The following is a 12684-nucleotide window of genomic DNA, read 5'->3' on the forward strand; positions in this document are numbered from 1 at the left end:
AGTAAAAAGGACTCTTAACTGGCTGGAAACCAGCCATTTTCAGGAAACCAGGATTTTCAGCCCACTGGAAAACATAGGGGGTAGTTCTTAGTCTTCTGCTGTAAAGCTCTTCAATTGTTCAGTGCTCTTTGGCTTCTTCAGGTGAACCAACTTCTATGCTAAATCAGCAAACTGACTCTACTGCTATCGAAGCCACGCTGATTCTGATTAACCATATGCTGGTTCTAATCAACTTTCACACCTGATAACCTTAGCTAGACAGAGACTGACCACAAGTTTCACTTGTGGCCGGAGTTCACACTGGATGTAGATTTTGTGGAACTGGTGGATGATTTTATTCCTACTGACTAGTTCCTCCTCCTTACAAGCCTAAGTGCAACCAGCCCAAACACCAGTGTCCTGCTGAAGAGGCAGCAGATGGAAAGCAGAGAAATGGCCCATGGTCCTTGACTTTCAGGCAGGCTGTGCTCCAAAGGCATGAACTGGAAGTGGCCCCTCCAGCTGGCTCCTGCTCTTGCAAAGACCACAAGGAAACTTCTCTTCAATCCTACTTAACCTTTATAGAGTGCCACATCTTTCTTCCTTCTGTGGAAGTCAGGTACCTAGATATAGTCAAGAATGTGTTTCTGGGTAAAGTGGTAACAATCAGGCAGACAAAAATGCTATCAATGCTATCAATATGTAAATGAAACCAAATTCTCTCTCGTCTTCTCTTGCCACTGAGCTTGGATAGAAAAACTGCTTTGTCTATCAATCATAAAAACTGAATTCAAAACACTTCACAAAAGCATAAAGAAAGATGAAGCTTACTGGAAATATTCAGGAACTGCCTGAATGCAGGCAGTGCTCTAGGATGACCCTGAGCAGGGAGGTTGGACCCACAATGAATCTGTGATTTATACATTTCCTATGTGTGATGAAGAAGTCTATCACGGATGTAACTTCATAAGCTCGCTTGATTGTAAGATATGTGCCTTTTTGTCTTTTAAAACATGGCATTTCCTACTTTCAAGTCATTTCAGGAACTGCTCGAATTCTCCACACCTTATATAAAGCTAAATTAATTCTAATATTAAATCCTTAGGGCTAAACAAAAAAAAAACAAAAAACAAAACAAAAAAAATATTCATGCTCAGTGTTTCGGACAGGCCAATGCTTGAGAGAAGGTGTTCAAATTTGAAAGTTGTATATTTGTTATCGTATTTTCTAAACACATAATAGAAAATCAGAAAGCCAGTGAGACAAAGAAAATGGAAATATGCTCCAGTACAGAGAATACCCAATGAGCATTAACTTTATCCTATAGTGACACCATGAGGAAAGAGAGAAACAGACCACACTAATTTTAAAAACACATTAGATGCAGTGCAGTCTTCATTCTTCCACTTGTCACTATTGGATAGTGATAATTGCAAGGCTACAGAATGTCAGGCTTAGGCATGTCCTAAGCAAAAGTATCCTAATGTATATAGTTGAGGTTAGCACTACTTCTTTATTCAGTTAATGTTGCAAAGACTGATATTATTTTCTTTAATTTACCTTCCAGACAGTATGTAAGTCTATAAAAGTATCAGTGATGAATTAAGTCAACAATTCTGACTGGAATTGAGTGAATTTATTGAAACGTACAAGTGTCTGGGAATGCTGTGCTTGACTGGAAGTTAATATAAAAGATATTAGATCATTCACTATGGTCACCTCGCTGTCACAGCCATGACACTTAACTCAGTTATATTTAAAGAAAACTTGAAGAGTTAACTAAGCTAAGTACCTCAAAAACCTGGAAAATTGAAGTGATTGTCACAAGTAGTAGGGAAAAGAGATTATTAAGTTATCCCAGCGCCTGATGTGACAGGAAAGCCCTTTAGAGGGATGTACCTAAGTAGTTCCAGCTGGGGATACAGACAGCCCGCTACAGAGACAAAGATGGGGGAAATATTCCGGCCAATCTGACTTTGGGGATAGTAGTTTCCCAGCCAGAAGTCTAGTCCTGGCATGATGCAATCTGCAAGGAAACAAAAATTTGGGTATCTATTGCATCTGAAGGTACAGATCACCTGTGTTCAATACTGCACATCCTAAAGCCAATTTCATAGGAAGGTGAAAAGATTTAAAGATCAAATTATACAGTACCAGAGTGAAATTCTTCCTGATCTGCAGATGAGAAAAAATCTCTGAATCCTAGTATTTCATTGCAATCACTTCTCTAGAGCAGACTTCTGCAGACCTGAGGCAAGGAACATTATCAGAGGGTCTCTGAAGTTCCTTTTTGTACCTATATTTAGGTAAGACATGTAAAGCAAGGAAATAAAGATCTTAGCTTTATAATAACCCATAACATTTGAAGCAGAACATCTGGAAGCATTTAAGCAGAAACAGAATGTTTTCATGAGATGTTTGTTTAGACTCCATTTTGCATGGAGATGTAGGGATTAAGAGCTAATTCCTTTGTTGTATATGATTTTACAAGTTTACTTTAGATCAAAATATGGTGTAAGAATAAATTCCTTTAAGAAATCCAAAGTTCATGTATTGACAATGACGTGTTAAAAACAAAAAAGCAAAACAATTAGAGATCTGTCAGTAACATTTGCCAAAAACCAGTCTCTCAAAAAACCTCAGCAGTCAGTCATGCCTAGAAAAATCCTGTGGTGCTCAGAGTAGACTCTACTTTTCCATATAACCTCAAATCTGCCATCCCACTGTTTTCCTCGGGGCTGACTTCAGGTCAGTAGTTGCTTAAGCCACCTCTTTAAAACACCATATCTGCAAGAATTCACAGGTTTTTTAATTTATCTTTTTTTTTTTTTTTTTAAAGTGTGATGTATGTTACCAGGTGTGATTCAAAGGACTCTTCATCTTATCTATTACTGACCAATGGCTATTTATCATTTGGACTAGGTGATTCAAAATTCTTTAGTTTGAACAAATGCATCCTTGCTACCTGTTCTGTTAAAATTATCAATTTCCAAAGCCATATTTCCAACATATTTCAAAACTGTGTCACTGTGAACAGTGGAATAAGCTTCTTTTTTTAAGTTACATAGGTTTAATATTAATCTCTCGTTTGCTTTTTTTTTCCAAGGTATTTCACTCCTTGCTTTAAAAACCCTAATCAGTTGTCCTTATATTTTATAATTTGCACTCTAAAATATTATAAACATCATCCTTAATATATTTGTCTGTGTTGCACTGCAGCTTCTATACCTTTTTAAAAGGGATGCCATGTAAGATAACATCTCATTCAGCGGGTTTGATGGTGTGGTGGCTTTTTTGACATCTGTGCAACTGTGATTTCTTGGATCCCTTTCAAAGCTTTCCAGCTTTTACACATCCTACATTACATCTGTGCTCCCAACTCTGTCAAAATTTATTTGTTGGAATGATTCCAAATCTGTGATTCCCTCACCAAGGTGATACCCTGTTATACAAGGAATATTCAAGCAGAAGTACAATCAATGACACCTGGAAAACCGATAATTTTTTACACTTTGAAATTGGTTTTGTAATAAAGATTTCATAAAGGTTTGCTTTTCAAGAACATCTCTGCTGATCCAAAGCCAAATGTGTGGGTGTTTTTCATCTTGCTGTAGTTGATATAACTTGTAAAAGGAGACTTAACTTCCTTTCTGTAGTTCCTCTCAATTACATAAACATTCCTGTGAGCCAGTCAGTAAGAGTTTATGACAGATTTAGAGCTGCTTGGTGATAATTTATGAGTACTTTATGTTGGCCTCATTACTGAGATGTTTGCTATATGGCTTCATTTGTTTAGTGTAACAAGAATTTGTCAGTAAAAAAACAACTCTGAAAGGGAAGGATGGATTAAAATACCCAATTTTCAAATTTTACTCAGTCCTTAAAGAATGCCAGAATTATTTGAACACCCTGTTCAACATAGCCTCTAAAATCAGCTTAGAGAATGAAAAAGAAAAGTCCAGGAATCTTCAAGTGCAAATCTTGCATTTCAAATGGTAAGCGAAAAGTGCTTAACTGCTAAAAAAAGTGCTGCTTCTACCAGTCACCACAAAAACACCACCACTACAGTTACACCTTGAATGTGCCACTGCTGCTGGATTATCTGTGCTACTGATCTCTGATAGTGGCTGCTCAAATCTTGTCTTCACTTCCTCTCGGGTAGAATTTTTGCAGTCCTCTCCTTGGACTAAATCCTTGGGTTGCAAGACCTAAATCCAATGTTCTCACTTAGACATTCTGACAGAGTTTATGAATATTCCTTTTTTTTCCCTTTGAGGAATCTTAGCAGCTATGAACAATCAATTTAGAAATACCAAACAAAAATCTCATTTTCAACAGAAAAAATAATTTTATTAGAACTCAAATGTTGCTAAAAACACATTCTAAACAGAAGACACTCAAGTTCCAAGCCCCTTCCTTCCTGTCATAGGTATTAATTCCAACTGAGATATCCAGACTATGATGTATCCTTTCTCACAAAAGCAAAAACCTCTCACATTTGCTGATAACTGCTCAAAGTATTCACTGTGATCAAATTCTCATTTTCCAAATGAGAAACAATAATAAAAACATCAGCAGATACATAACAATCCTAAAGTAGCTTCAAACCCATCACAGAACTCAAATAAAGAGCAATATAGGTAAAGCAAGATGGACAAATTGCATGAGCTGGAAATACTGTGGTTTAATTTTTGAAAAGGAGGAGATGTAATTTGTATGCAAAATAAAAATAAATATAGAAAGGATTATAATTTTCAGAGAACATGATCTTAATTTCCTAAATCCGTATTTTAGCAAAAAAATCCAGCTATATGATATAACACATAAATGTAACAGCTTGTTAAAGATCACTCTTTTTTTTTTTGCTCTTACATGCTGAAGAAAGCAGAGAGATCTGGAACACAAACTGAAAAAATGCTCCATTCCACAGAGTCACTGTGATTTAAAAAACAAAGAACAGTGAAGTCCAACTTTGCTGCAGCAATTCTTCCCCTAACACTACCAACACTAGAACCAATAGTGAACAGTGGACCCCTCATTTGAAGGAAGGTTGACATAAGCAATCAAAGACTGAAAATGAGATGTAAGGAGTAGTACAGGAGCTTGAGAAGCTGCAATGTGTAAAGAGTTCACATCTAGGAGAAGCTTAGGAGGAAAAGTAAATCATAACTCAAGGAATAGATTTCTTCTTCCATAGCTAACAAAAGTTTAACCCTTTCAACAAAGATATTTCTGGGAAAAGGAGATAAAACAGTCAAATTGGTAGACTTCTCTCTTATTGCCACCTACTATGTTTAATATAATTTTAACCAAATTTTAATTATCAAGATATGCTATGAAGAATACTCCATGTTACATGAGGTTCAGTTGAATTGTACCTATGTCTGGCAGGTGTTCGCTGATACAATCTGAGTGAAAAACAATTCTTCCACAAGTTCAGCTTGGCCCCTCAACCATTCATTTGAATGAAAGTGTACCTGTGAGATCTTCCTCGAACTCAGTGCTCCAGACTATAAAAAAAACAGATGCTGTCTCAAACCAACAATTTAATAGCCGAATCCTTGATAATGTAGAAATAATTTTTTAAAAGTAGCATCTGCTCTATACAGTAATTTCACGATTATAAGCCGCACTGAGTATAAGCCGCACTTCTGGGTTTCAGCAACTTTTTGTTTTTTTGTCCATATATAAGCCGCACCTGATTATAAGCCGCATGTTACAATACAGAGGGTGATAAAAGGTATCTGTTCTATCACCATCTGTTGAGGGTGGGGACAGTGATCCTTATCTCAATGGCAGATAATCTGCTAATGGACCATCCATTGAAACCAGGCGGGGCATTGTTCTTTATCTTTTCACAACCCATCCTTCCTCCAGCGAGTCATTTTCTGCTAATGGCCCATTGAGTCCCACTGTGTGACTGATAAAATTACTGCATCCCATTGCAATTTGCTCCAGCCAGGGGGAAGAGCCCAACATTTCTTACCAAGATAAAAACAGAGGTTTTGGGACACTAAGGTAGCCCCTTTCTCCGCTGGACTCCAGAGGAAAACCGGATTCCTCCACATCACCACTGGACCTGTGGAGGGAAACTGCACCTTCTACAGGAGCACTGCTTCAATTGAATCACATCTGTCACTGCAGGAGGATGTAGCCACCATGGAATGGGACTTCTGCCAACACCCTGCCTGACGGGGTGTCAGGTTGTACTCTGACTTTGTCAGGGTTTGGAGTTTGTTTCTTTCTAGTACTGTATTTCTATTTTAATTTCCCTAGAAAAGAACTGCTATTCCTAATTCCCACATCTTTGCCTGAAAGCCCCTTGATTTCCAAATTATAATAATTTGGAGAGAGGGGTTTACATTCTCCATTTTAAAGAGAAGTTCCTGCCTTTGTCAGCAGACACCTGTCCTCCAAACTAAAACAGCAACTTTTTGTTCTTTGTCCGTATATAAGCCGCACCTGATTATAAGCTGCACTTTGGGTTCGGACCAAAATTTTAGTCAAAATGGTGCGGCTTATAATCGTGAAATTACTGTAATTTTTGAAGTCGAAAAACTGCAACTCTTTGGCTTTGATAAATTGAGGGTGCAACATCCGTGGGACATTAAAACATCTCTTTAAATATTTTGAAAACTCAAAGGTATTCAGGTGACCTTTTTCCATGCTATTGTTAAACATATACTCAAATAAAGACAAATTTAGGCAACATTTCTCCTGTTCAAATTCTTTGAAACTGTTTCTCTTCCTAATTCCTAGTTCTGAAATTTAAGTCACATATTGGTAAGACCACACATTTTATCCAATATCTCAGCTAGAAATAACAACCTATAATTGCTATTAATAATAAGTTCCACAGTACCTTTTAAGAAATCCTGCAAATGCACTCAAAAAATTAGGAGCTACCAGCTTCTGTAAGTATATCTTACCTAACTGTGTAGATATTGAGTGTTCAAATCAAGACATGATTATTGACTTCAGGTTGGATTCTTCAGACCAAAATCTTTGGTCTGCATTTAGAGACAGATTTCCACTGGCCTATGCCTATGTCTGTTCATTCATGTATTCTCTACTAAAAAAGACAAAGCATTTCCAAGTCTCAAATTTAAAATATGCTATTCCTCTCTGGTATTATTTCAGGGCTATTAAACCAAAAGTATATTTTTCAGCTTTTCCTTAATCTTTTTTCCCCTACACTACTTCTGCCAAGGGGCTTATGCACAACAGCCAATACTGATCATAGTATTAAATTAAAGGAGGAATTTAAGTGGTTATAACTGGGAAGCACAAAAAGAAATGTTGTCATTGTTACTCTGGGACAGGAAAACTTGCTCTCAAAATGTGTCAAGGCTAGGATTTCTTAGCACTGAAATAAGAGTCTGAACCAGCAGGCTACAAAATCTTATCAACCCAAATATTGACTCTAATGAGGAAGAGGAATATTACATTATAACTATCTTTGGAGGATATGGTGGGAAATAATATGAATTTTAGAAATAAAACACTGCTATCATGTGCTAGAAGGTACTATTGAAAAGTGTTGTAGAAATCATATTTTCTATGCAATTACAGAGAAGAATTAGAAGAGTCCAATGCCTTAGAAAAGTAAAATAAAGGGTATTTTAAATATAAAAAAAAATTAGCTTCCTGTGCTATTTTTAAAGCATAAATGCACATGCTTTACCTAAGAAACATCATGCTTGCTTTTGAAGAGTTTGAATGGGTAAATTTGTCTTCACCTCATTTTGAGCCATTTTAAACAACATGATTTCTAAAACTCATCTGAGCTAGTACATTATTAGAGAAAGTGAACAAAGCTAAAAATAAATCAGAGACACAAATAAATTGAAGGAAGCCAATACAGTAAGAAATTAAAAATACCACATAAACACATGGAATCTAATTGCGGCATCGTAAGTACTACTCAGAGAATGCCTCTTGAGTACAGAACAAGAATCCTCTCTAGCCTGAAGGACATGAATCTAACCATTCTCAGAGCACTTCTCCTGTGTACAACATATGGTTTGTTAAATGGAAACAAGCACAGGAAGCTAATTTGTTCTGTAAACAGTCAGGCCTCAAGAGAGAAACTGCCTATTGAAACACTTATATGATACTTTAGCTTTCTCATCCTCCTGAACAAACACACACAGGCAGCTTAAATAGCTCTAGTTCAATTATCACCCAGTTGTGCTATATCCCTCAAGTGCAAGATGATATAGGAAGAGATGAAGCTGTCAGTGACATGTGCAGACTGAAAATCTTACTCCTTTATACTTTCAGGATGTACTAGAAGTCTCAGCCTAGCTCTCTGTTAAATCTAGTTGCCAGGTTTCTTATAAAAAACACTCCTGGAAGAAAACTGTGCAGTGAATTAATCTGGAAGAAAAGCCTCTTAAAACCAAAGGAAAGGCAAACCCACTGGCCCCCAACTCCCCAAAAAAAACCAAAGCCCACACCAATACAGACCTGGGTAGCAGCACACCCCATGGAAACTTTGGAAGTGCTGAAAAACACAATCAATCTACTGTCAATCTATTGCGGAGTTCCAGCTACAAACAAGCCTGGTCTCAGTTTAACATCTTGCTGCATATTGGCAGAGCCAGTGAGGGCTCCATTCCTAGCTTGAAACAATAAAGAACAAACAACTAACTAAGCAAAATTGAGCACAGAAAAAGAAAAAAAATCATACTGGAAATGTTCAGAATATCTGGTACCCTCCCTGGTCTCCAAACAGTAAAGGTCGTTTGGCTTCTGCTTTTCTTGGAATCACAACAGAAAGAAGGTGTCCTGAGTCCTCAGAGCTCCTGGGCATCAACACCATCTATGAACCCAAATAATTTGTGCCTCCATAGCAGACACAAGTTGGACAACTACACCTGAGAGCTGGTGTCCTATCAGAGAGAAATACAGCCCCAAGGATGACTTTTCCATTCCTAGGCATTGCTTTGGAGTCTGTACTTGCTATGAGGGAGAAAGGGCAACCAAACAGCTCAGAAGAGGGCTGTGTTCTACCAGCAATTGCAAAAACATACCTGAATTCTCTGCGATCTGCTGCCATTCTGTATTTAGCGGCTTCTTGAAGATGAGAGCAAGCAGCCTCCCTTGCAACGTTCCAGGAGGGTAAAGGAAATCACCAGAGTCACTTAGCCTGGGTTTCCCCTGAAACCTGCAGGGGCACCAGCTTCTGCCAAACACCTTGGGGGAGCAGTAATAAGGATGCAGACTCTGTTGTGGCTAGATACAACCTGGGGAACTGGGTTCCATACAGAGGCTTCACTGAATTCAAAAATTGTGAAAACCCCCTCAAAACAGCGATTTGAACAGCATTCTGTAATAGGAAGTTTAACTGCATCATTTTCAAAAGTAGGTAAAATAATTTTGGGGTGTGGGATAGTCCTCTACTGGCAATAGGTTTCCAGTTCTAGCCCGCCCCCCCTGCCCCCCATTCCAGCACTCCAAGAGATCTATTTGGAAAAACCTTAGGCACTCAGTGCACAGTTCTATTTCAAACAACCGTGTAAGATAAGGGGGGGGAAGGAGAACAATGCAGTTGGAGGAATGCTACACTTTAAGGCAATACAACGCATCCTCTTGAGTGTATCACACATGGGCACAATTCCCAAGGATAGAGAAAAAAGATGTGTGAGGAAGTTGTAGGTCTAATTGACAGAGACTCAAAACTTCTACAGAAACTGATAGGCACGGTTAATAGGAAGTATACAAATTGTTTTCACAAAAGCATATTATAATTTCAGTTATAGAACTGGATAAAATTGGCAACGCTCAATAGTTAAATTTGAATGTAGACTGATTTATTTTGACCTGATATTAAAAAAGATAATGGAAGCACTAATAATCAATCTACGTAAAATTTGCTTTTAGCCAAATTCTCTTTTGTTTCCTTAACAATACATGTAAAATCAAAGAGAACAGCCGTATCTGATGATACATCAAGACTTTTTTTTTTTTTTAATTACAGTAAACTGTCTTCTTAAATATTTTAATCTGAAGAAGTTACTTTCCTGGCTCCTATTTTAATGATTTTTAACTTGAATTTTTACATACTCTTTCTACAAATCAGATCTACTTTTTGGCTCTTCAGACATTTTCATCACCATCTCTTCTTCCACCTCAGTTTCAAATACTTACAGCCAACTCCAGACTTCTACATATGTGACTGCAAACATCCCAACATCACCTTCCGTGAAGAACAGCTTCCTCAGTTCCAGCAACAAGCACAATGCTTCTGGGATGTCATTCTTCCAGAACATCCAAGAATGTAGTATTTATCTCATATTTCTTCAAGTTTCTGTGCTGTTTGCTTCCTAGTCACTTCAAAATTGTAATTGTCTCTGAACTCTGCTCAGGCACCATTTGCTTTTTGCATTAAACGGTGATCAGTTTCGGGGTTTTTTTCTTATCATCAGAATTTCATTAGTGTTCTCAGAGAAGAGAACTTTCTGCCCTGGTTCCTCACGGGAAATATTTTTCCTGTGTTTTAACCTGGTTGGGTCTCTAAGTTCAGCCTGACAGGGTCCGGAGCAGTAAGGACAGCACAGTCTTTGGGATAGAGGGACACTGGCTAAGAGAAGCTTCCTGCTCCTTTCATCTTCAGCTACTCGGGGAGCACTGGAGTGCTCTCTACAAACTGGATACTAGAAGCAACTCTGTCCTGAACATTGTGGACATATTCCAAAACTTTGTTTTCCCTCTGTTTCCTTTTTTCTCCACACTCATATTTAATACTGTTGTTCACCTATCAAAGCACTTTTGACGCAGTTTGTAAAGCAGCATAATGTTTAGATTGAAAACAAAACCACATTAAAAGATGCAGCACTCCCCCTCCATCCCAGGTATAAAAAAAAATGACTCAGGAATTCAAATTAATTTACACCTTTGGCCAGTATTGCCTGGATCATCTTTATTAAGTACTGTACATACTTGGAATACAAAACATCATGGCCTTTTCTACTGAATTTCTTCTCTTTACATTTCTGCCAGCAGTATTTTGATTATACTGACCCGTATTCAACAGCACCTTAGAAAGAGTAGAATTTCAAGTTGGAAAAAGGAAAAACTAGTGATTGTCAAAAATGGGGAAATACTAAGAATGCCTGTTAAATTTTACGAAATGCACACAAAAAATACTAAAAGTAAAAAATTCATTATTCAGTAGCAGTTGAGATACTTGCTACAGTACCTTTTACAATCAAGTAGTTAGACAGTGTTTCACTGCCAGCTACAAAAATATGAAAATCATATTAATGCTTGTGCAGTTGCTCATAGCAGTTGAGAGGCAATTGAATAGAAAAAAGCTTGTTAGGCATCAAATAAAAGATTGCTACCCAATTATTCAGAAAGCATTTGTCAAGTACAATTAGTACAAAACATTGATATTTCTACCCTATATTGAATCTATAAATAGATTGTAAAAATTACAAAAAAAAACATTAAAAAAACATAAAATCACATATTACCAGGCAAGAGATTAACTGGGCATAGAATCCCATGTAAACAAAGTTGACAACAGTAAAGTGTCTCCATAGTATAAACTGAATGTTATTTCCAAAAGAAAACAACCCTAAAATTCACACCTTCTTTTAATTTTCAGTACATAACTTTTAAGTCATTTCCATTCTCATTTTAGCTAGCTAGCTGTACTCATCCTTTGACTGGAAATGTGGCACAGTCTATTCCACATCAATTACAATATTGAATTTCAGATTTTGCTGTGAGAAAAGAAGACTCAGGATGTAGCCCTTAATAGGGACAGCTCATACATGTTACAATGCACTTTATCTCCACAGGTTTGAAGCAAGTGGGAGGCACAGCTGCTGTAAACTCAACATCTACTCCATTTGGTTTGAACGCCAAGCACCGATATGACTGGTTTCATCTCTCAAATGAAGAATGCCCCTGGTTCTTCCCATTCTGTACTACATGAAAATCCTTGCATCACACCAAAAAAAATGGGTTTTTTGCATCTTCCACAGTTGTGCTCATGGCTAGAGAGCATTTAGCCATCAGCCTTAGTATAAAATATAATTTCAAACTATTACACGCTTATTCTTTTCTTCACTGCTATTAATATTCATGTCAACTAATTTGAATAAATCTTAATATAATTTCCTTACAAAACTGGAAGCAACATACTTAAAATGCAAATCAAGATTTAAGGATTATAATAATGCTTATTAAAAACAAGATTAAATGCAAGTTCATTTGAAAAAACATGCATAAAACTACATAAATATACATGAATACAACAATTAAATATAATTCACAGCTTAATGACTGTCAGACAAAGCAGAATTTTATTTCCATCTTAAAAAATTAGTTATCTTTGGAGTGCTCAGCCCACTAATCAGAACTTTTGTAATACATAAAGAATACCAAGATTATCAACAGTCACATATACTTTGAAATTAGGGGACACATGTATTGACTTGAGGTTTGTTCCATTTGTGTAGAAGGTTTGTAAAGATTCTCCAGTAGTTACATTCCACCACTATAAAAAATAATAGAAAGACACTTTCAGTTAGGTGAAGGAAGTTTAGAATAAAATCCATTGACAGGCTTAACATGGGCTAGCCCAGTTGACTGTTTTTACCAAAGAGGTAGAATTAAAAATAAAACCATAAAATAATTAACATTAAAAATAAACAATCTTTAAGTAGAATAAGTTTAGGACTAATTACTAAA

General features: G+C 36.9%; 1 protein-coding gene across 2 annotated transcripts in view; it reads right to left on the reverse strand.

The window, feature by feature from the left end:
• Positions 1-10865: 10865 nt before the first annotated feature.
• Positions 10866-12684, reverse strand: part of APAF1 (apoptotic peptidase activating factor 1) — a 31905-nt gene continuing 30086 nt past the window's right edge. For both annotated transcript variants that reach the window (XM_033058343.1, XM_033058342.1), the window contains exon 27: positions 10866-12490. In XM_033058343.1, coding sequence (XP_032914234.1) covers positions 12347-12490 — 144 coding nt within the window. In that variant the 3' untranslated portion in view covers positions 10866-12346. The remainder of the gene's footprint in view (positions 12491-12684) is intronic.

This window comes from Catharus ustulatus, chromosome 4 (assembly GCF_009819885.2).
Source record: "Catharus ustulatus isolate bCatUst1 chromosome 4, bCatUst1.pri.v2, whole genome shotgun sequence".
NCBI classification, from domain to species: Eukaryota; Metazoa; Chordata; class Aves; order Passeriformes; family Turdidae; genus Catharus; species Catharus ustulatus.